At 43.4% G+C, this 25,719-nt stretch overlaps 1 protein-coding gene across 2 annotated transcripts in view; it reads right to left on the bottom strand.

Moving 5' to 3' along the window:
- LOC126175665 (ABC transporter G family member 20) overlaps positions 1–25,719 on the bottom strand; it is a 779,392-nt gene that overhangs the window by 53,572 nt on the left and 700,101 nt on the right. For both annotated transcript variants that reach the window (XM_049922576.1, XM_049922574.1), the window contains one exon: positions 18,235–18,328. In XM_049922576.1, coding sequence (XP_049778533.1) covers positions 18,235–18,328 — 94 coding nt within the window. The remainder of the gene's footprint in view (positions 1–18,234; positions 18,329–25,719) is intronic.

The following is a 25,719-nucleotide window of genomic DNA, read 5'->3' as shown; positions in this document are numbered from 1 at the left end:
AATGCTTTGGCCACCCAGTTCGACCGACATGAATCCCATAGAATATTTATCGGACATAGTCGAGATGTCGGGTTGTGTACAGAATCCTGCACCGCCAACACTTTCGCAATTATAGACAGCTATAGAGGCATGCCTGCATAATTCTGCAGGGGACTTCCAACGACTTGTTGAGTCCATGTCACGTCGAGTTGCTGCACTGCGCCGGGCAAAAGAAGATCCGACACGATATTTGGAGGTACACCACAACATCTGACGTCTCAGTGTATTTAGTGACTTGTGTAAGCTTGTGCTGGGTACCTGTCATATTCCGATTATTTGCACCAGAGCAAAATAACTGATGATGGTCGAAGTAGAGAGGATATAAAATGTAGACTGTAAATGGCAAGGAAAGCATTTCTGAAGAAGAGAAATTTGTTAACATCGAGTATAGATTTAAGTGTCAGGAAGTCGTTTCTGAAAGTATTTGTATTGAGTGTACCCACGTATGGAAGTGAAACACGGACGATAAATAGTTTGGACAAGAAGAGACTACAAGCTTTCGAAATGTGGTGCTACAGAAGAATGCTGAAGATTAGATGGGTAGATCACATAACTAATGAGGAGGTATTGAATAGAATTGGAGAGAAGAGAAATTTGTGGCATAACTTGACGAGAAGAAGGGATCGGTTGGTAGGACATGTTCTGAGGCATCAAGGGATCACCAGTTTAGTATTGGAGGGCAGCGTGGAGGGTAAAAATCGTAGAGGGAGACCAACAGATGAATACATTAAGCGGATTCAGAAGGATGTAGGTTGCAATAGGTACTGGGAGATGAAGACGCTTGCACAGGATAGAGTAGCATGGAGAGCTGCATCTAGCCAGTGGCTGGACTGAAGACCACAACAACGACAGGGTTAGATATGGGGTCTCTAACGAGTTATTTAACTTATTAACTTGGTGGCGTAACTTAAAGATTTCGCATTTCATTCATTTTATATTGTTTTTTCTCTGTGTCTCTTTATGCTGCCTGTAATATAACGGTGATTATGGTTTCATGTCTGTCTTCTAATGTTACTTATTCCCGTATGGTAAACTAATTTACAAACAACACATGATTTACTGAGGAAAATCAGTTTCGTACAGGGTGAACACTAATTAAGAGAACAAGCTTTACAAAGTGATTGTTGTTGTTGTGGTCTTCAGTCCTGAGACTGGTTTGATGAAGCTCTCCATGCTATTGTATCCTGTGCAAGCTTCTTCATCTCCCAGTACCTACTGCAGCCTACATCCTTCTGAATCTGCTTGGTGTATTCATCACTTGGTGTCCCTCTACGATTTTTACCCTCCACGTGGCCCTCCAATACTAAATTGGTGATCCCTCGATGTCTCAGAACATGTCCTACCAACCGATCCCTTCGTCTAGTCAAAAAGAACAAAAAAGTTCATATCAGCATAGGAGACGGACGGTGAGTCTCCTTTACACTTCAAAAAAGTTCAAATAACTTACGGGTTTGCTGTCGGGTGACGTCGTCGACCACCGCCGATATTTAGACGGGAGCACACCCTGCCCTGCATAGAGAATGGCAGGGTGTGCTCCTGCCGAAATATCGGCGGTGGTCGACGACGTCACCCGGCAGGAAACCCGTAATCTATTTGAACATTCAATTCACCAGGAAAAGTTAAGATTTCAAAAAAATTTTCCCAACAATATCAATATGACGAGGGAGCCCTTGTGCCTGACCACCTCGACCACCAGACTTAAACCTTCTTGATTTCTACATGAGGGAACCTTCGAAAAAGAGTTGTGTATGTTGAACCAGTTGCTAATGCATAGATCTTGAACAGAGTGAGACTATTCGGCTATGGCCTGGAATATTCGAAAGAGTGAGGTAAGTTATGATTGCGACGTGCGAAAGTTTGAAGTGCTGAGGCAATGACAAGCAGTCCACGTTGGGGACAGGGTCCACTTTGCTGGCAGTCGCTCTCGGTGTGCTGGAAAATAACCCAAGTGTAAATGGCGGCCTGGTGTTGTTGACACTCCTGATACAGTTGGAATCTTCGTAAGGCTGTTAGATCTGAATCTCTGGTGAGCTGCTTCTTCAGGTTTCTTATTCTAGTGGTGTGGTTGAGTCAAACTTACATTTGTGCCTCCCGTCTTGGTTTGGTGGTGCTATTGACCTCACTTTATTCTGTCATCTGGTTTCGCTCCTTTCCATACATTCCTCTGGGCGGTCAACTGGAACAGCTGCCAGTGTATCAGTCTACTGTCTTGTCTTCAATCAATGTAACCTGCGTTCAAAGGCGCGTATTTTCAGGTTCTGCTGCCGTCGAAGGAGCGGGCGGTTGTCTGCAATCACTGGGTGAGCGGGCGGGTCGGCCTTTTGCCAGCCAGCGTAGCTCCTCTGAGGGGAGGTCCCGTGCCAAGTGTAGGAAGAAGCGATGAGACGTGGAGCGCCATATGTTTCATTGTCGTGGATTTCGTTCTGTTTGGGTTATTTTCAGATTTTTAAGTAATGTCCGTAGTATTCTGGTCACATGAATTGCATCGGTCTTTGCTGTATGTAATATTGTTTACTAAGATCAATATTGAATAAAATCTACATTCGAGGAGGCGTAAGAAGGCCGTAAGTGAAAACTATAGTTGTCTATAGAACTGTGACAACACTGAGGTGTTGCCATAGAGACGTTTACAGAATCGCCTTACGTTATTGATTGGGGTGACGCGCGAAGCTGCCGCACCCAGCCCATTGCAACTGACAGCATCAAATTAACGTCGGCTCAAGTAGGGCTGGCCTTATGATATTTTGTTGTAAGTTCTACAATGAGGACAAAGGGTGTAAGTGATACATACCCTGCGTGATCTTGGGAACCTAAGGTAGGAAAGGCGTACCCACCGAGGGACTACTGTCAGTAGTACAGTACATAACACGACATCAACAATGCAGATGATAAGAGGGTGGAAACCAGTCGGTACTGTGTGGTGTTAGTGTGTGAGTATGTGCCTTTACTGCAGGTAGCAAGAAGCACCATTAGTGATAGTGCGTGTTGCGTCCAAAAACCGCGACTGTGACAATTCTACGTGGGAAACAGTTATCATGAGATGAAAAGGCGGAAATAGTGTCTGCAAGGAAATACGGCTCTCCAATTGTACAGTCGCCAAGAAGTTCAATCGTTAGAGTGCAGTGATTGACAATTTCGTTAGATTGGGAGCGCTACATGGACACAACGGAAAATATGGCCTAATTAGAAAATTATTTGAGGCATGGAAACGGTTCCTTTTGCGCAAAACACGGGCCGCAAACCATTATTCTCCTCAATTTGTTGCTGATTTACAATTATCAGTAACAGCCAGGCGTGTACGATAAATTTTGTCTAATGACAACCATCTTTCATTCAGGAAACAACTGCAGAAACTCGCTCTAACAGCCAAATATAAGGAAGCTAGGTTGGAATTTGCTGAAAAACATTTGTCATGGCCTTCAGAATGGGATAAAGTGATCTTAAATGATGACAAGAAATTTAATGTAGATGGGCCGGGTAGATTTCCATGCTATAAGCACGATCTGAGAACAGAGCAGCAGGTAAGAATGAGCAGAAATTTTGGTAGTGGAAGTGTTATGATGTGGACAGCCTTTTGTCCTAAAAGTAAATAACGCATTCCGTGGCCGAACGCTAAATGAATTGTAACATGTACACTGAACTGCTAGAGACAGAACTGATTAGAATGTATGAAGAAGACCTAGGGGACGAAGGTCTAATGTCTCAACAGGATGACGCATCTCTGCATACTTCTGCTACAACCAAAAAGTCGTTTGAAGATAAAGATATCGATGTCTTGCCATGGCCTACACGTAGCTCGGATATGAACCCCGTGGAAAACCTTTTCGGAATCCTCGCAATACGTTTTTATCGTAATGGAAGGCAATTTGAGGCTGTATGTCTACATCTACATACGTACTCCGCTAGCCAACAAGCGGTGTGTGGTGGAGGGCACAATTCGCGCCAAAGTCATATCCCCCCCCCCTCTCTGTTCCGCTCACGAATCGCGCGAGGGAAAAACGACTGTCTGAACGCCTCAGTACGAGCTCTAATTTCCCTTATCTTTAAATGGTGATCATTGCGCGTTTTGAAAGTTGGTGGTAATAATATATGATCTGCATCCTCGGTGAAGATCGGATTTCAGAATTTATTGAGCAGCCCCTTCCGTTTAGCGCGCCGTCTATCTGCAAGTGTGTCCCATTTCAAACTTTCTATGAGATTTGTAACGCTCTCGCGATGGCTATATGTACCAGTCACGAATCTGGCCGTTCTTCTTTGGACCTTCTCAATCTATTGTAACCGACCCAACTGGTAAGGATCCCAGACTAACAATAAGTCTGGACGAACTAACGTATTGTAAGATATTTCCTTTGTTGAAGTACTGCATCGCTTCAGGATTCTACTAATAAACCACAATCTAGAGTTTGCCTCACCCGTTACTTGTGTAATCTGATCATTCCATTTGAGATCATTTCGAATAGTCATACCCAGATATTTGACGGATGTTACAGCTTCCAAAGACTGGGCATTTATTTTGTACTCGTACATTAATGGGGATTTTCGCCTTGTTATACGCAGTAGGTTATACTTACTAATATTGAGAGATAACTGATAGTCATTACATCACGCATTTATTTTCTGCAAATCCTCATTGATTTGTTCACAACTTTCGTGTGATACTGCTATCCTGTAGACAACAGCATCATCGGCAAACAGTCTAATGCCGCTGTCAATACCATCAACCAGATCGTTTACGTAAATCGTAAAAAGCGTGACGCTGCCCTGGGGCACACCTGAAGTTACGCTTGTTTCTGTTGAAGTTACCCCGTTCAGGACGACATACTGCTCCCTGTTTGTTAGGAAACTTTCTATCCAACCGCATATGTCAACAGAAAGACCGTACGCGCGCATTTTTTGGAGCAAGCGACAGTGCGGAACTGAGTCGAACGCCTTTCGAAAGTCGAGAAATATGGCATCAACCTGGGAGCCCGTATCTAGACTTGTTGTATATCATGCACTTAGATACGAGAAGAGTGGGCGGCAATTTTACTGCAAGAACTACCAACGCTAACAAAAGCGCTGCCGAAGAGAATTTTTGAGGTAATTAGGAAGAACAGAGGTTGGACAAAGTAATAACAATGCGATGACCAAACAGGACAATGAGTGCTTTTACACCACTTTCCACCCAGGAAACGCAAACGCCTTATTTTGTTACTCGTGTTATGAAAGAAACGACGTAATTCAGTCATTATTATTTATGTTTTATATGTATCTACTACAGTACTTTCATAACAAATTCGGTACAGTACGTTACAGAATCGTATTATTAATTTCATAGGAACCCTGTCTTTTAACTGATTTCACTATGGTATTGATACTCCGCTAAGAGATACAGGAGACCGCGTGTTCCTTATATTAAACTACTCGGAAAATATCCCCGATCAACCTCTGTAATTTTATAGGTGAAATTCAAGTTCACCCGGTAGACAGGACCGGTTTAAGACCCAAGCCACACAAGTTATCGTCTGGGGCGCCAAGCTGAAAGAGGCGCAAAGACGCCACAACTGTAACATCTCCATACAGGACGTATCCAAGTGCTAGATTTACATACAGCGCACGTGTCACAATTAGTAGCGGACACTGACATGGCCGAAAGTGCACGAGGGGAAACAGGGGCGCCACATGGTAAGCGCTTGTACAAAAATCTTCTCGAGCCGGCCGGCCTGTAGATGTTTGTTTGTGCATAGTTGGTAGACTCTTTAAAAGTTCCTTGACTTCTCAGATAACTAACTATGTTATCCAGCCTGATGTATACTCAAATGGCTGCATTATGTTAATTGTTCCATAAACAGGATGAACATTAATAAAACGGACAAACTTGAAAGATGGTTTCCTGACCGGTAATGGAGGGGAAAAGGTCCGGAGATGGGCGATGTGCATGCAACGACAAGAAATCGTCCCAGAATATACACAGAACTGCATCGCATCAACGTCTCAACAGATTTGTCACCATTTAGCCATGTTTCAGTTTTCTCCCTCCTTGTTTCTGTTACAACCTATTTTCCTCCCATTATTGCCTTTAAACAATTTAATCCGTGACTATTTTGTCCTTGAAAGCGATTTGTCATCGGCTTATTTTGGCTAAGGGATCTGAAAATCTATTTGCTTAATCTCTTATCATCAGTTCTATAGAAATGATCAAAGAATGTTAACTTCTCTTCCTTTCCTGTATTTTTGTGATCTTTCAACAGTATTCTACTTCCAAGGGCCTGCCGACTTTAGTGGAAAAAGTGTTTCCCTTATAATTCTCTTTTCCAAAACCTCTAAGTTGTCTGAATAGTCATTGGAAACTAGGCATTCAGTATGACAAATCATTACTTTTAAATCGAATATTTTGCATTATTATTACTATTATTAATTATTTACTGGTTTACGTGAATTATTCATTTTCAAACTCATCGAAGGTGAAGCCCTGTCAGTCTGATGTGATTTGTTTACGTCCTTACAGAAAGACGCTATGAGTTGGAAATAGTTCCTCGCGACAAGCACTGCCAAATTAAGAATATTTTTAGAAAATAAATGTATGACAAGTTGCCTGTTGGCTTCTATTTCGGGTTCTTTGGCCGACGTGTCTTTGATGATTTTTCTGACTTATCACTAGAACGAGCGGCTGGCGTTGTCAAAGCTTCACCCTCAGTTGCTGGTGGTGGATAAGTGATTAGTAATTTGATGACATACGAGATATTACAGAGTGAAAAAAAATGGCCAGTTACGATTACACAGCTGGGCAGTGTTTCAGCTCTCGTCTGCAACCGTCCTAGGAAAGATACAGAAAACTCAGTTTCTGTGTGCAGTCTCGTTAGCCTTGCATACTATATACGCAGAACCGTGGCGTCATCTGTATTCTCAATAACAGGGATTGTCCCACCGAGGTCAGGTCATTGGGAATTCTGTCACAGCTCGCTGCGGATTCTTCTGTGCGCGCTCCCAACACGACGCTTATGCACTGCTGTTGGCACGAGTTTCCTTACTGCCTATAAATTTCAGCATTTCACTGCCCTTACTGTGAGATCCGAGTGTTTGACATTAATACCATGCAGCCAGCATCTATACTCACCAAAACTACACTGAAAGCAGGGACAGAGGGTATTATTCATCGCACCATACAATTATATTTAGGTATCTTCCAGTTCCTTTCATGGATAGAGCGTAAGAAGAATGACTGCTTGGTCTGTCTTTCTGTGAGCATATATTTGTCTAATTTTATCTGTGCCGTGTCTTCGGGATAGATATCTAGCTCAATGAAGAATATACGTACTTTCTGCCTTTAAAGAGAGCTCTGAATGTTTTCTAACAATGATATTGCGAAAAGAGCAGCGCCTTTCTTTTAGTGTCAGCCTGATAAGATTTTTCAAAAAAATGGCCCTGAGCACTATGGGACTTAACTTCTGAGGTCGTCAGTCCCCTAGAACTTAGAACTATTTAAACCTAACTAACCTAAGGACATCACACACATCCATGCCCTAGGCAGGATTCGAACCTGCGACCGTAGCGGTCCCGCGGATCCAGACTGTAGCGCCTAGAACCGCACGGCCACTCCGGCCGGCTAAGGATTTTTCAATATGGGTCCAATACACCGTAACAGTATTCAAATGTTCTCAGTACAAATGTTTCGTATACAACCTCTTTTCTCCATAAAATGTAATTTCCCAGTATCCAACCAAGGGATTTCCATGTGCGTTCCCTCCAACTGAGACTATGCGGTTCGTATCTATTATATAATTTCTATAGCTCGAAAGTAGAAGAGAGTTAATATAATTAAATGTCTGGAAACCAATGCCTGTTAAGATATGGGCTAATGTGTCATCTCATTCCACTCTGCCTGTTGCGTAGTAGTAGACAGTGTAGGCAGTGGTGCTTGTTGTTGTCACATATCCTGACACATGGTTCAGCCATTGTTCGCAGCAAATCGCACCCTCTTTCAAATACACTTGTCTCCATTCGGATTACGCTTGCTCATCGTCGGTGGGTTGCGCGTACACCAACGACTTTAAATATCACCATAGCCAGAAATGTGGCGAGTTCAGGTACGCTGAATGGGGAGGCCATACTTCAGAAGCTCTTCGACCAACCCACCGACCATGAACCATTGCTGTGAGGTACTGTCGCACTGTCCCCCGTCGTGCATAAATCACTGTCGTTGTCTATCTGCAATGGTAATTCACTGCGCAGAAATCGACGATACACAGCATTTGTGTGGCCGTATGAGTCTGTCGCCAACATTAATTACTGCCCTTACGTTGACACTGAAGCAACCCTGATGCCTCACCTCCACGACTCATCGAGGATTTACGGCAGCCTACTCATGCGTATTGTGGTAATTTTCTGTGACATTCAGACACGCGCAGTGAACGCCAGCAGTAAGACGGTCGTACACCAACGATTACTACCCATAATTAGTCACAAATAAAACCGCTCCCAGCTTAACACGTATTGGTTTCGGTTTTGATCAATACTGCCTCCTGTAGGGGTAGGCAACTCTTTTCATGAACACCCCGAATTTGCGTGATATTACTGACTCGTATTGTGAGCCATTTCGTCATTAACCTCCAGTCAAAGAATGCCGCACTTTCACGCGTCGTTAGGTGCTCAACTTCGTATTTGTCTACATTAAGGGCTAGTTGTCAGTCTCTGCACAAATCTGATTTTTGTCGAGATCTGTCTGGATATTGTGCAATTTTTATCACATAGAATTTCGTGGTAGATAACTGAATGATCTTCGGAAAGCCTAAGATTGCAACAAATACTAGCGGCTAAGTCGGTAATGTATGAAAGTTAAGCGAAAAAAGTAGTCCAACTAAAACATTCATATTTCTTCTTTACGTACTACACGAACATGTAATAAAAATGGAGGTTCCTATATAAAAAAAAAACGCAGTTGATATCCGATTGACCTAGGGCAGCGCCATGTAGCGGGCCAACCATCGCGCCATCTGGTTTCCCCCTTCAAGCTAGACAAGTTTCGTTCTTTGTAGTTTTTTTCGTTTGACGCTTATTTCGTGAGATATTTGGCCCGGGCACGATAAATGGATCACCCTATATATATATATATATATATATATATATATGCCACATAATGGTGAGGCAATTGCGTTACGTGGTAGCAAGTGTAGGTCCGCATGTCGAAGCGCTGAACACTCACTACAGGTGGCGGAAATGCGGACAGTGAGAAAATCATTAGTCACCTCTCGCTCGACAACGATTCGATAACGTGCTGAAACGGCTCCATTCAATGAGAAGATGGAAGTATGGAGACTTGGTTGGAATCGACTTATCGTACGGCCATCGGGCAGCTCAGTTCAAATGGTTCAAATGGCTCTGAGCACTATGGGACTTAACATCTTAGGTCATCAGTCCCCTAGAACTTAGAACTACTTAAGCCTAACTAACCTAAAGACATCACACACATCCATGCCCGAGGCAGGATTCGAACCTGCGACCGTAGCAGTCCCGCCGTTCCGGACTGCAGCGCCTAGAACCGCAAGACCACCGCGGCCGGGCAGCTCAGTCATCTCCGACCATCATCTCATTGTCAGCTCAGAGCAACATCTGATTGACGAAGGCCAGAGACAGCGTGGAAGGCCTAAATTACGGTGGCTGTATACTATAAATGCAGATCATAAGAAGCCTAGACCATTCCATCGTAGAAATGGCATGCACAGACCCGAGAAAGAGGACCCTGTTCCAACTGCGCAAGGAAGGAGAAAAATCAAAATGCATAAAAATGAACAGTAACGGTCCTTTTACACTCTACTGGGGCACAGTAGGTATTACTTAAGCTACTGTAGATGACTCTCAATCGCCGGCCGGGGTGGCCGAGCGGTTCTAGGCGCTACAGTCTGGAACCGCGCGACCGCTACGGTCGCAGGTTCGAATCCCGCCTCGGGCATGGATGTGTGTGATGTCCTTAGGTTAGCTAGGTTTAAGTAGTTCTAAGTTCTAGGGGACTGATGACCACAGAAGTTAAGTCCCATAGTGCTCAGAGCCATTGAACCATTTTTTTTACTCTCAATCCAGGATAACATGTTCCGACCCGCCTGTAAAAACTTTTAGATACAGGCGCAAATCCTGGCGTTACACTCACTTTACTAATCGGATAATAAACTGAAAGTGTCGCACATGCAAGGCACAAAAAATATCAGAAGGATTACCAAGTCAGCTGTTTAATAATGTACGGACGCACACCCCAACAGAAAAGGACAGCAAGAAGAGGTTGTCCTGCTACATTTATTTTATTAGGTAATTAAACTATAAATTATAATTTTAAGAAACCTAAGGATCCCTGAGCCGAGAGTGAGACGGAAATTATTTGACACTATTCCTTCTGTAGAGGAGTAAATTTTGGGCCAGATTAATTTTAAGGCAACGACTTTCAGACTATAGTTATTGGTGGTCACCAAGATGGCGGTGACAGAAGTTCCTTGGATTGGAGAAACATTGCAAGAGTGCAGGGATTCATTGCTGGGATGTGGTTGGCTGTTAGGACCAGGCAGGTAATGGTAACTTAACAGATGTGTCTAAAACCATACCCTTCTTTGTAGGAACAGTCGTTTAGGGTGGTGATAGGAAACAGTGCCTACTCTTATGGTTTGTGTGTTCTTGCTTTTGTTAGTGTCCTGAGCAGTAAATGTGTAGTGTCCATGTCCATCACAGAGGACTTCGAGCGCCCAATTTTGTGTCTCTGTTGGTAGTAAAATTTTCTACCCGCCCACCAGTTCCTCAGCAACACTGTGACATGTAGAATCGGGAAGTAATTTTATTTTATAATATTTTTAAAGCAGTGTCATAGCAAGTTAAAGCATATAAAAACAATTACTCACCACATACTTCATGTCAAAAATTTATAAAAACCCAACGAAAATGTTCTTAAGACACCTACCGCCTACCCGCCCTCCTTGAAAGCTGAAACGTTCACTATACTCCGATTAAAATTACTTTGCGACTGACAGATTGCAGCGGCGTGGACCGTGTTGCTAGCCAGCAACCAGCTATGCTTCGCAAGGCACTACATGTAAGCTACGAAACAGGCAACCCACCAAGCACGTGGTGCTCGAGAAAGAACTACGATTGGCTGGCGGCTTTTCCCTATCGCTCGAATTTCTGAACTGTCGATCATAAAGTAATTTTAATAACTGTGTAGAGAGCGGTAGGGGCGAGATTGAGTACGATTTGAAGTGGAATGAACATATAAAATTAATTGTTGGTAAGGCGGGTACCAGGTTGAGATTCATTGGGAGAGTCCTTAGAAAATGTAGTCCACCAACAAAGGAGGTGGCTTACAAAACACTCGTTCGACCTATACTTGAGTATTGCTCATCAGTGTGAGATCTGTACTAGATCGGGTTGACAGAGGAGATAGATACGATCCAAAGAACAGCGGCGTGTTTCGTCACAGGGCTATTTGGTAAGCGTGACAGCGTTACGGAGATGTTTAGCAAACTCTAGTGGCAGAGTCTGCAAGAGAGGCGCTCTGCATCGCGGTGTAGCTTGCTGTCCAGGTTTCGAGAGGGTGCGTTTCTGGATGAGGTATCGAATATATTGCTTCCCCCTACCTATACCACCCGAGGAGATCACGAATGTGAAATTAGAGACACTCGAGCGCGCACGGAGGCTTTCAGACAGTCGTTCTTCCCGCGAACCTTACGCGACTGGAACAGGAAAGGGAGGTAATGACAGTGGCACGTAAAGTGCCCTCCGCCACACACCGTTGGGTGGCTTGCGGAGTAAAAATGTAGATGTAGATGTACTACTGGCCTACAGGCTACGGAACGCGCCGTAATGCTCCACTGTTGCTCCGCATTGTTAGCCATTCTTTACCTCGTCCTCAATCTTACAGGGTTTTATTTGACTGCATATTTCAACTGACGCTTGATAACATGTCAGCTTGATATTGAACACTAATGCACTCTTTTTTCCCGATTTCAGCGCTTAATATTCGTTTTATGCTGCTTTGTAGATCTTGATTTCAGGCTATATCTCATTTCGGTTCTTCCCATTATTACGATGGTGGTACTGCGCCTCCAATTCACCTACATCTGATGGTCAGCTTCGATTAATTAACGATCAAAGTAACTGCCTGATTCACATCTATCAGTAGGGTCGAGTCAGATACGTTCAAAGTCAAACGGTGTGGAATCGCCTTCGTTGTAGTAGGCACGCTATATTTAACACTACAAGGTCTCCTTCTACAGGGAGAAAGGGAAAAGAGTCCCCAAGATGCAGGTTTTCTCTTAACAAGAAATGTGTCTGTACGATGTGGCACGTTATCCGAAGCTTTGGGTTTTCCGAGAATAAGGAAGTTGACGTCATCCAGCTGCTGATATGGCCAGTAAAGAGTGCTAATTTTATCTACAAGCGTATTTTCTCGCTTTGTTTAAATATTTCGTTACTGCTGTGAGTACGAATCACTTAATGACAAGCTGCCAAGTTGACAAATGGAAAAACATTTAGCCCTGAGGTAAGAAAACTCGTGCTAGAACGACGTTCTTCGACGCTACGCAAATCATGCTATAGGCAAGCTTAACCCCGTGTGACAGTATAACTGTGTGACAACCTTCTCTCTCTTCGATTATTCACATCACTAACTAAAAGAGTGTCGGAGTTTCTTCCTAAATAGTCTGTCTCTCTCCAAACTCGTACTGCAGTTCCAAAGCTCAAGTCAGAAACACACTTTCCACTTCGAGCACACTAAAACATCACTAAATGTCCACACAAGAAAGCGGTCCAGCTTGCAGTAGGAGTGGGGTTATACGGCTTAACTTTTCACTGTAAAGAAATTCGTCAAGAAGTTAAGAAGCAAAATTTTCCAGCGACGTTCTCGATACTCTTAGTGCAAAAGTGTGCTATCGATTAGTGAGAAATTTGCGTGACGTCATTAGGTTGCTCTCACGCTGTCCTTGCGGCAAGTTCCGAAGCTGGTCGCCTTGTACTGCGCGACCCTACAACTACGTCACGAAGGCTTCACTCAGCTTGTCAGCTGGCCTTATGAAAGCTCGTAGTTCTGTGAGGAGCCACGCCAACCGGAATTTCCTGTTTGATCCATGAGATGCAAATAGATTTGTAAAGCGATCCTCATCTTTCCGTCAGTTGCAACGGTATCGCATTATTCGTTCAGCAGGGCTGCCAACAAGGCGAATGGTATATGCTTCTCAAAGATTATCCGCTTTATTCTCAATTACAAGCAAAGACTTTAATTGGTAATCAACAATGAAGGTGCACACTGTGAATTTTCAATAAATAATGAAGTTACCAAAGGCGAAAATATAGAGACAGTAATACACGATAGTGTTACATCGTTTGCCCGAAAGAGGAAGGTTACAGTTTAACTTCTCGTCGATATTCAGGTCATTGGATTAAGAGGATTATCACATACGAGGGTGAAGAAACGAATCGGTCGGGGCTTCTTTGAATATATCGTTTAGAAGCAACCCATTAATCTTCTAGCATGCAGCCATGTGAATTTCAACTCTTCCACTGATATTTCGGCCGAGTATTTCTCATTCGTCTTTGGAGTGAGCCAGGAGGCTCGTTCTGTTGGCTCACTCCGAGGGTAGCCGGAATTCGCGCGCCCGAGATATCAGTGGAGGAGTTGAAATTTGCGTGGCTGTACGCCAGGAAATTAATGGATTATTAATTGAGATGTGAAAAGCTGAAAATGCGCATCCTGGGGCACTCGGTTGAAATGATGTACAACTACATCAGTAATCCATAAGTCATTATGTGATAAGTGGCGGAGTGTCATAGTGCACTAAGATAATCCCCGATACCACAATATTCTGTCCCATTCGGGAACGGATCGTGTATGTTATCATTACACATGGATTTCTTTAATATTTCATTCAAGACCATTACACAAAATGTAAGTTAAAGGAAATAATTTTTTTCTTGACTTATATCGGAAAGTACTTTGTCAGCGATGGTCTCTGCGATGTGCTGAACCTTCCCAGTAGCCCCTCTCGCTTGAGTTTTTCAGTTGTCGTGTGACAATATAACAACAAATGAAATAGTGACAAACCAAATAACTCTCCCTTGAGTCCACATCTTTCACCTGGTGAGAATAACACAGTGTAGTGCAATATTCAAGAATTGTCCGAACGAGTTTTATTACGACGTCTTTTGCGAGTGAATTTTACTTCGTTCAGATGTTTTGGGACATCCAGTATCTGGCTTTCTCGCTGTTAGATTTATGTGGTCGATATAGATACTAAGCTGTCGTAACTGATTCCTGTCATGCATTTAAACAATATGGTAAGCTCGTGTATTTGCAGGGCTTACATTACATAATTATTTATGTTCAGGGACAGCTGCTAGTTTTGGTAGCGAATGCATCAAATCTTGAATTTCATATACGACTGCGTCTGTCATCTGCAAACAAGCCATTTACACTGAGGCGCCAAAGAAACTGGTATAGGCATAAGTACTCAAATACAGATATATGTAAACAGGCAGAATACATCACTGTGGTCGGTAACGCCTATATAAGACAACAAGTGTCTGGCGCAGTTGTTAGAGTGGTTACTGCTGCTACAATAGCAGGTTATCAAGATTTAAGTAAGTTTGAACGTGGAATTATAGTCGGCGAGCGAGCGATGGTGCACAGCATCTCCGAGGTAGCCATGAAGTGGGGATTTTCCCATACTACCATTCCACGTGAATATAAGGAATCCGGTAAAACATCACATCTGAGGCCGGAAAATATCGTGCAAGAACGGAACCAGAGACGACTGAAGAGAATTGTTCAACGTGACAGAAGTGCAACCCTTCCACAAATTGCTGTAGATTTCAGTGCTGAGCAATCAACAAGTGTCAACGTGCGAACCATTCAACAAAACATCACCGATATGGGCTTTCGGGGACGAAGGCCCACTCGAGTACCCTTGATGACTGCACGACACATAGCTTTACCCCTCTCCTGGGACCATGAGCACCGACATTAGACTGTTAGTGAGTGGAGACTTGTTGCCTGGTCGTACGAGTCTCGTTTCAAATTGTATCAAGCGGATGGACATGTACAGGTATGGAGACAACATTATGAATTCATGGGCTCTGCATGTCAGCAGGGTACTGTTCAAGCTGGTGGAGACTCTGTAATGGTGTGGGGCGTGTGCAGTTGAACTGATATGGGACCCTTGTACATCTAGGTACGACTCTGACAGGTGTCACGTACGTAAGCATCCTTTCCGATCACCTGCATCCATTCATGTCCATTGTGCATTCCGACGGACTTGGGCAATGCCAGCAGGACAATGCGACACCCCAAATGTCCAGAATTGCTACTGAGAGAATCCGGGAACACTCTTCTGAGTTTAAACACTTCCTCTATCCACCAAACTCCCCAGACATGGACATTACTGATCATATCTGGAATGCCTTGCAGTTGCTGTTCACGAGCGATCTCCACCCGCTCATACTGCTATGGATTTATGGACAGTCCTGCTGGATTCATGGCGTCAGTTCCCTCCAGCACTACTTCAGACTTAAGTCGAATCCATGCCACGTCGTGTTGCGACACTTCTGCGTGCTCACGGGAGCCTTACACGATATTACGGGGGTGTACCAGTTTCTTTGCTCTTCAGGGTATATACTTCGTAGACAAACTGGACAATAACAGTCCTATCACATTTTCTTGAGGCATAGTGGACTTCAGTTTCAATTCTCACGAGTCCTGCACTTTAATATCTAATAACTAGAATCTGTTTACAAGGATGTCTTCTGTCCATCGCATATCTGTTCTGATACTCCTTAATCACGTATTTTGTTTACTAGGCGATCTTGTGGAACTGTGTCGGAGATTCCCGAAAGTCAAGAAAGAAGACTTCTACTGTCGTCAGCCTACTGGACATCATTGGATTTCATACGGAATCTGCATCGTTTCCCAAACATTATTTTACTTGTCAGTTGATCATTTAGTGCTGAAAAATGATGGAAGAACTACCAGAATTTCTCGAAGCTACTGACAGCTCAGCACGACATGGATAACCGAATGTGCTATATGTTTCAGATGGTACGGTGGCAAAACACTGTCATTCAGCATACGTGGGATTTAGGTCGCCGTTCGAAGACATTGATTCTAAGACGTTAATTTAGGTTTTCCGTGATTTCCGTAAACAAGCTAAAGTGACTGCAAGGCTGGTTCCTCTAAAAAAACGCAAAGCCATTTCTCTCGCAATCTTGTCCATTTTTGAGGCCGCATTTCATCTCTTGCGATCTCGCGGTTCGAAGAAAATAGATACTAATTTTCTTTCCTTCGTTCCTTTCAAGAATAGTTCTGCGATCTCGGGCGAGAACTTAACCACCGACGCGTTCCTGTATGAAGGGCATACAATGTTCTTTGAACGAGATGTGGCAACCTCCCTCGGAAGAATCGTTTCCGGTGCACATACTACAAGTTTCAACCTTCATCTGCATACGAAAACGGCGAAGAAAGTACGGTGCAGTTACCCTTTGACAGAGGGCAACAAATTCACTTTTCTAGCGCTATGCTTTCAGACTGATTAAGATGATATGTTTATTTAGGCTTAATGAATCGCATTCTCCGAACGTTGCAATATTTCACTTTTCCGATTTTTACTACGTTCCATTGTTGCCGGTTCCGAACAACGGTTGCAGTAACCGCATACGTGTGCGCTGCATTGAAGAAAGCGTGTATGCCGAAAATTATGCCTTGCTTGTGCAGAATTTGTCGCTTACCATCATCATCAGACGTGAAAATTCGCAATAAATGGAATAAAAATTCACTAAATAATACGCTATGATCACGTCCCATCTTGTATTGGCTACGCCATCCATAGCAGGGTACTGAGAACACTACTGAATGCTCACTGGTTGTCAGAGAAGCGTGACGTAGAGGCGCAGAACAAGCCTAAACTCAAACGCCACCATTCTTAACTCCAGCTATAATACACCAAAATGAAAGCGTCCCAAAAATTTTGAATTTCAGGCTATGACGTGCAATAAATTAGCAATTTATCACACTAAAATGTATTTCGGAAAGGAAATTCTTCTGCTTTCACTTTGTGGTACAGTCTTCTTAGTCCTTTTTCAACCTTAGAGGAACAAAAAGGTTAATTGGACATGATTATTCTTTGTGTTCATAGGTACTAGTACCACAGTTTTCTATTGTAGTTGCTTTCAGATTTAAAAAATGGTTCAAATGGCTCTGAGCACTATGCGACTCAACTGCTGAGGTCATCAGTCGCCTAGAACTTAGAACTAATTAAACCTAACTAACCTAAGGACATTACACACATCCATGCCCGAGGCAGGATTCGAACCTGCGACCGTAGCGGTCGCTCGGCTCCAGACTGTAGCGCCCAGAACCGCACGGTCAATCCGGCCGGCTGCGTTCAGATTAGCACAATGGCTTAGAGAGATTCATTTAATGGTGCAGTGAAAAATGCTCAAATGTGTTTACATTCAATGTACACACTCCTGAATTTATGTAGCATTTGTATCGTAAACAGATGGACATACTGTCGCATAACTCATCTCTGCGGTATTGGTCCTTTATTCTGCCGAGCGCTGTTGGCAAGCGGGGTGCACTCAGCTTTTGTGAGGCAAACTGAGGAGCTACTGGATTGAAAAGCAACGGCTCCGGTATCGTAAACTGACATACGGCCGGGAGAGCGGTGTGCTGACCAGATGCCCCTCCGTATCCGCATCCAGTGACGCCTGTGCGCTGAGGATGACACGGCGGCCGGTCGGTACCGGTGGGCCTTCCAAGGCCTGTTCGGACGGAGTTAAGATTTTTTTATTGGTCCTTTATTATACTGCGTCTCGATATTTTTAATGCCTCTTACTAACACAATAACCACAATTAGACCTTTATGTTACTCAACTATGAAAAACCAATTTTCCTTCTATCTCTTTGCAACCGTAGCAGCAACAATTATTCACCATTGCTGCTAATAATACATTAATTTGTAGAAAAATGTCAAATTTATGTAACTTTAAAGTTTTCCTCTTAGCACGTAACGCAAGCAAACAGCATTGTAGGAAAGTAAAGTAAAAATCTCAGTTTGACGTTTGGCAAAGAGCACATTTCACTATGCTCAGTCTATAGATAGTCGTACTTTATTTCACTGACGCAGACTGCGTACTAGACGGAGCCGCTAGGCTACATTTTGTCTGAGACCAAGGGCTTCTTTCAGTACGTACCACGTGCGCTTGCCGAGCCTCTTCTATGTAGTGCGTCGTGATGATGACCGTCTTGTTGCCGTCCTTGGTGATGTTCACCAGATGATTCCAGATACTGCAACATACACATACAAACGTCACTCAACCACCTGCAACAAAAAGTAATGACAAAAATGACTGCTAGAGAAAGATCCTCCGAATTCTTTATGTGAATTCTCTTAAAGCTTTTTCAATAAAACAAACGTTGTTAACATTCTACAGCTTTATCTTTCATGTCTACGTATTTACAGTCATGCTCATAAATGAAGGATAATTGCAGAATGTGGTGCCACACAACGTGGCATTACACAAAACTGGCGCTAATAGCATAGGCACATAGGGAACACACACAACACAGATCTGTAAGTCCACTGTATTGGTGATAAGTTGAGAAAACCGTCTCGAAACACATGTGCTACAAAACGCTACTATTTACTGCGCATGTACCCCGACATCAGTATGAGATATGATCACAGGCCGCACAACGGGTTGGCATACTCTGGATCAGGTGGTCGAGCAGCTTCTGGGGTATAGCCTCCCATTCTTGCACCAGTGCCTGTCGGAGCTCCTGATGTGTAGTAGGGGTTTGAAGACGTGCAGCGATACGTCGACCGAGAGCATCACATACGTCCTGGATGGGGTTTAGGTCTGGAGAACAGGCAGGCCACTCCATTCGCCCGATATCTTCTGTTTCAAGGTACTCCTCCACGATGGCAGCTCGGTGGGGCCGTGCGTTATCATTCATCAAGAGGAGGTTAGGACCCACTGCACCCCTGAAAGGGTGGACATACTGGTGCAAAATGACGTCCCGATACACCTGACCTGTTACAGTTCCTCTGTCAAAGACATGCAGGGGTGTACGTGCACCAATCATAATCCCACCCCACAACATCAAACTACGACCTCCATACAGGTCGCTTTCAAGGACATTAAGGGGTTGGTATCTGGTTCCTGGTTCACGCAAGATGAAAACCCGGCGAGAATCACTATTCAGACTATACCTGGACTCGTCTGTGAACATAACCTGGGACCACTGTTCCAGTGACCATGTACTGCGTTCTTGACACTAGGCTTTACGGGCTCTCCTGTGAGCAGGGGTCAGTGGAATGCACCTAGCATGTCTCCGGGCGAATAAACCATGTCTGTGCAGTCGTCTGTAGACTGGGCGTCTGGAGACAACTGTTCCAGTGGCTGCGGTAATGACCCGCTACCTGCAGTACTCCGTGGCCGACTACGGGCACTGATGGTGAGATATCGGTCTTCTTGTGGTGTTGTACACTGTGGACGTTCCGTACTGTAGCGCCTGGACACGTTTCCTGTTTGCTGGTATCGTTGCCATAATCTTGAGATCACACTTTGTGGCACCCGGCGGGCCCGTGCTACGACCTGCTCTGTGTGACCAGGCTCCAGTCGCCCTAGTATTCTACCCCTCATAACGTCATCAATATGTGTTCTTTGAGCCTTTTTCAACACACAGTCACCATTAGCACGTCTGAAAACGTCTGCACACTTACTCGCTCCACCGTGTTCTGAGATGCACAAACACACCTCTCCCTATGTGAACTGCTGCCAGAGCCACCGTGCGACGACTGCAGGTCAAATGCACCACATGGTCATACCCCGAGGTGGTTTAAACCCGAAAACCACCCACTAGAGCGTTGTTTCACCATTTATCAGCATTATACTTAATTTATGAGCATGAGTGTATTTCTCAACTTAGTCACCCTGACGACGAAGACATTTCTCCCAACGAGAGACCAGCTTGTCGATAGTGTCCTGTAGAATATTTGATTTTGTTGACGGAGCCACAACTTCACGTCCGCGTATACCTCTTCATTACTATCAAAGTGATGTACTCGAAGATGTTCTTCGTTTTTGGAAAAGGATGAAAATCGGATGGGGCCAAGTCAAAACCTTATGGAGGATGATCGATGACAGTGAACCCAATGCGTAGAATTGTCGCAGCGCTCGTGTGTGGACTGGCATTGTCATCCTGAAGGCGTGGGTGCTCCGTGTGTGGACGAACCCTTCCAAGTCGAAACTCGATTATAGCACGCTGCTCCGCATGCACCGACATACTTGTGATACATACCGCTATATTACTAGCTACAATTAGGAGCCACCTAGCGGCAGGGGGCTGTAAATACGTGGATACGAAGAAGAAAGATGTAGGTTTAATTTAAATAGTTTATGAGTTTTCACACAAAAAGTCGTAGGCATTACTTTTCAGTGCCCCCTAAATATACTAAACAGCTAACCCGCGGCACAATATCAATTGCAGGTTGCCTACCTGACGTCTTCCAGTGGCCACAAAAGTTTTATTTTCAATGTGCCATTCAGTTATAAATCACATTAAAAATTTAAAATGCTGTCATAACCTACTCTGAAATAGCTACACTCTTATCTTAAAGCTTTAACACAATAAGTCAGTTATTACAGTCAGAAACTGTGTGTAGTCTATGTCTTGAGGTACCATAACTCACGGCGCAAATTACCCAAACTATATTCATACAGTACTTGAGAATGAGAGGATTTACCAACTTCCGACAAACTTCACCCATAATTTCAATTCTTTAAGAAACTTGTTTTCGTTGGCATCCCCCACAAATAAGTGAAAGGGGAAACGTTTACCCTAACCACATTTTCGATTTTCATGTAGTAAAAGTGCAGCATCAAGCATGACGTTCTAATTTATTACTTATTTACTACTGGCTCTATTCAAAACACATTTTGCTGCCGGTATTCACATGTGCTACTCATGTAACCGCAAAATTATTTCATCTTGCAGCACATAGTTCGAGAGATATGACGTTTCATATACGGCAGTTCGGTTTCTTTAGAGCCTCGGAGGGTGCCGGTTTACTTGGAGAGTCTCACCACGCAATAAACACGGGATTTCCTACCAGACGAGGCAATTTTTATTCTATTATTTTGGTACACTGGATGTTTCCTTGACCACGATACACTTTCAGTAGGATGGAGGAAGGGATTCACACAACTTTGAGGTGAGGAGCCCTGTTCGGAAGCAACTTAGTCTCGGAAGTTTTGAAGAGAAACGTGTGCCAACGAAGTATGATTATTTACGAATCGTTGTTTCTACAATACAACAAACCGATTTATTATGCAAATAGTTGCTAAGATTGTAGAGGAGGTAACCTGACCAACAAGCAGACGTACATCATAAATAATGGGGATTATGCGTTCACGGTTTGAGCGGCTTTGGTAACGTACTGTCACGAAAGACAGGGATCAGTGTTAGAATCCAGGACTGATACAAATTATCTTTTTCATGTGTAATAGAAGCAATAAAAATAGTGTATACAGAAAGAAGAATTCACTAAGCGGTGAAAAATAGTTGGGGAAAAAGATAAAATGCTGTAGTACCCTTTGCTCTTGCACTGCAACTCGTAATTTTTCGGTATAAGTATAATCCAAACGATCTATTCTTACTATTATAATCACTTTCCTCCTGTGCGAGTTAAAGGAAATAGTCAGCTGCGAAACACAAACTGTTGCATGCGTCTAAATTATACGCTGTTTGGGGTGTATTAGATTGTGCCTGATAGTGTAGGTGGATTAGCAGAAAAATAGACATGTGCATATATGTATTATTGGATACCAGGATTTATAGCAAATTTCTAAAAGTTGTAAGTGTACAATGTCCAGCTGAGCACTTAGGGCACCAAGTTAACCATTTTTCCTATTCGGGATAGTAATTAAAAGAGATATTTTAAAGAGAGAGGTGTTTCAGTAGCAGTATTTTTTACCTGATTAAATTTTTTACCTGATTAAAAATCTTTATTATATTTTCCTTGTCACCTCAAATTTGAAAACTGTTGGCTTTTCAGATACTATACAGCTGTACAGAGCATTTGAAACGTAGACATTGTAAAAGAGAGAACAGCTGCCGGAGCGAAACACTGTATGGAGGCGGATTTATGTAGGTATACATATGCAGCCCGTCGCTTTTTGCCTTTGATATGATTTATTTTGCCATTAACTAGTTTTCTATCCACTGCAGGCACATCATCGGATGGAAGTGCTACAGTAACATTAGTTTCTGTACAATCTACAGCTAAACACTAGGTCTGTTGTGTTGGCGGAAATAACGGAAATTTGTGCAAAAGTTTCGGAAATGCTTACGAAAAGAAAGGGTATCCACGACAAATTCATCCCGACTGCGTACAATTTATTCAGCTAAAACACACACACACACACACACACACACACACACACACACACACACACACACAGACAAAGACAGGCACAGTATTTAGGTGCACTTGGTTTCACAGTAAACAAACACTGAACTTTAGTACAAGTAGTATAAGCATGTTAGATATCACACTTTGCTACGTTGCAATGTTTGATATGAGTTGCATTAAATCACAGAATAAAATATTTACAAGCATAAGTAAGGGAAGCAAGTAAACATTACAAGCGGCAGGTGTTTCCATGAGTTGACAGTAAGCATATCATTAAAAAGTTTGATTTAAGTAATTAGAATGAGATATTTATTATATAATTAAAGGGTAAATGAGCTGTTAATGTAAGAAACAGGCAGATACGACTATTTAGAGCCGCAAGTGTGTCTATGAATAATGAAGAACAAGCAGTGACAGGTAAACTAATAGACTGAAATAGTTATTACTTGAATAAACGACTAAAGTACTTCGAAACATACGTGGCAGACAGAAACGAAAATAAGGAGATGTAGGAGTGTGTGTGATCTGAATTACTGGTTCTGTAATGGTAGAATAATCGGAAGATTAATATACCTAATTTACCTTTAAAGGTTTTTGGTGCCAGGTTCAAAAATGGTTCAAATGGCTCTGAGCACTATGGGACTTAACATCTTAGGTCATCAGTCTCCTAGAACGTAGAACTACTTAAACCTAACTAACTTAAGGACATCACACACATCCATTCCCGAGGCAGGATTCGAACCTGCGACCGTAGAGGTTGCGCGGTTTCAGGAAGTGCCGGCTTTTGGTGCCAGGTCTTCTTGAAAATTCTGGTAGGAAAATAATCTGTTTTGATTCACTGTTTTCGTTAAGGATTGTATGAGGTAATTTTCGCCAGTTTAAATCACATTTGTAATTCGTCATACACAGTGGATGTAGTGAATTATATGATCTTGTTTGTCCGTAAGAAATATAGATGTAACTGTCGGCACGCATTGTTAATTTTAGACTGGAGGGTAAATTAAAATGGAGGGGTTCCTTACTAACGCTAGACTATATTATTCCTACAACAGCAGGCGCAGACTGAAAAATCCGTGGGCTACAGCGTGTACAGACAGGCAACCAGTAGCTGATAGGCGATGGTGGTTAGATGTTGGCAGAAGATTGCTTGCTAAACGAGGATCAGTACGTCCATGTTTTAAACAGGAGACCATTCTGCCAGCGAGTAACGAAAGATCTCTTTACGACTTTATGGAGCTCTCATTTTCACTAAGGCGACTCCTACAGATATTTCCGCAAAGAAAATAGTTTTCAACGCCTTCGTTGCCTTCATTTCGACGCGAACTGGGAGTAACGAATGTTGGCAGCTTCTGGTCTCTTCTGAGGCGGCAGAACTGCATTACCGAGCTGAGACTTAACGACGTCCATTAGGTGGATAACGGCAACCGTAAGGATCTCACATCACAACTGGCACTGAGCCCGCTCGGTCTGCAGCAGTGGTACAGTCAGTAATGAACTGTAGCGTTGTCTATCCAAGGCTTTAATTTTTTATGGTCTAAGAATCCCGAATGCAAACATATGCCGATAAGATACGTAACGAAGAGAAACAAGTAAAAATGCGATAAAATCTTCAGGGGCACCTTGCCGCACTAGATCGCAGTAAGAGCGCATCTTTTATGTCAATATTATGGCGAAGTGTCTGTGTATCACAGTCCGTCTCATACATATAGGTGTCGGCGACTGGAATTTTAAGCTTACAACGGCCGCCCCACAACAGTTCAACGTCGCGGTCGAGTGTTTACGACTTGTGTCCGGCGTCCAGCGCTGCGGTGCAGACAATTTGTGGCATCTCCCGTTCCAAGGCAGGTTGCCAGGTTGCGCTGTGGCAAAACCCTTACCTCGATTAACAAGATCCGCTGACATTCGTGTGTCGATTGCGTCCTTACTAATGCTGTCCTAGAAACCATTGTCTAAGTATACTGAGAGACGTCTTTTCGAAATCTATCATATGCTTTCCGTTAAGCTGTGCTCAGCCGTTGCAGATTTACTTTCAGAATGAATTTTCACTCTTTCACGGAGTGTACGCTACTCTGAAACTTTTCTGGCAAATGTTAGGGCAGGTTGTGTCCCGGAGATCATTACAGAAAGTACGAATTTTGCATTTCAGTTCTCCAGGATCTGCCAGAGGACACTTTTTCCGAACATCTTTTCGGACGAATCAACGTTTTATCTATCGGGTAAAGTAAACCACCATAATGTAAAAATTTGGGGGGGGGGGGGGCACAAAACCCTGGCATTGTCGTCGAACAGAAAGAGCCTCTCCGAAACTGAATGTGTTTTGTGCCGTTTCTGTCCACAAATTTACGAACAATTCAGATTTGCGTAGGAAATTGGGACAGGAATGTCATACCTGGACATTCTGCAAAATTGGTTGTTTTCTCAACTTCACGAAGATTCCAATGATTTCATTTTTATGAATGACAGCACTACCTCACTTTCACCTTGAGGTGTGACGTTATCTTAACAGTATCATCCCACAACATTGGACTGGAAAGTTGGGAAAAGTGTTTGTTCTTAGCTTTTGGCCTCCCATGTCACAGACCTCACACCTAGCTAATTTTTTCTGTGGGGGTACATAAAAGACAGAGTCTTTGCACCATCTATGGCAGCTGCTCTTCCAGATCTGAGGAAACGAAGTGTTGAATAGGACGTGTTGATTCGTATGTGGAATGAAATGGAATACCGACTCGATGTTTCTCGAGCAACGCATGGTGCTCATGTTGAGTATTTGGTATAGTGGCTGTGCGAACATAATACTTTGAATCTTCCTCTATCCAGCGACATGCGCCATGTGTTTCTCTCTGTCGTAGTTTGAAATAAACAACTGAAATCTATTCTTCATTCGAACCACACAGTTTGTGTTGTGGACTGGCAAGACAGCCAATCCACTAGGAGGAAGCCGAAAGGCACGCGTTTAAGCTCACGCAGGCTGGCGTGAGGTCTGGAACAGGACACGGAATGAGACTAGTAAAAAACGTACGTAGCTTCTGGAATACTTAACTTTAGTCCATAATTGGTGAACATCGCTCTTGACGGTACATGTTTTACAGCATCAATAGTAACTGGTAATGGCGCCTTGCTAGGTCGTAGCAAATGACGTAGCTGAAGGCTATGCTAACTATCGTCTCGGCAAATGAGAGCGTAGTTTGTCAGTGAACCATCGCTAGCAAAGTCGGCTGTACAACTGTTTAAGCTCACGCAGGCTGGCGTGAGGTCTGGAACA

Source organism: Schistocerca cancellata, chromosome 3 (genome assembly GCF_023864275.1).
Source record: "Schistocerca cancellata isolate TAMUIC-IGC-003103 chromosome 3, iqSchCanc2.1, whole genome shotgun sequence".
Classification (NCBI taxonomy): Eukaryota; Metazoa; Arthropoda; class Insecta; order Orthoptera; family Acrididae; genus Schistocerca; species Schistocerca cancellata.
The sequence above is the reverse complement of the archived record's forward strand: the minus strand, read 5'-3'. Positions and strand labels throughout refer to the sequence as shown.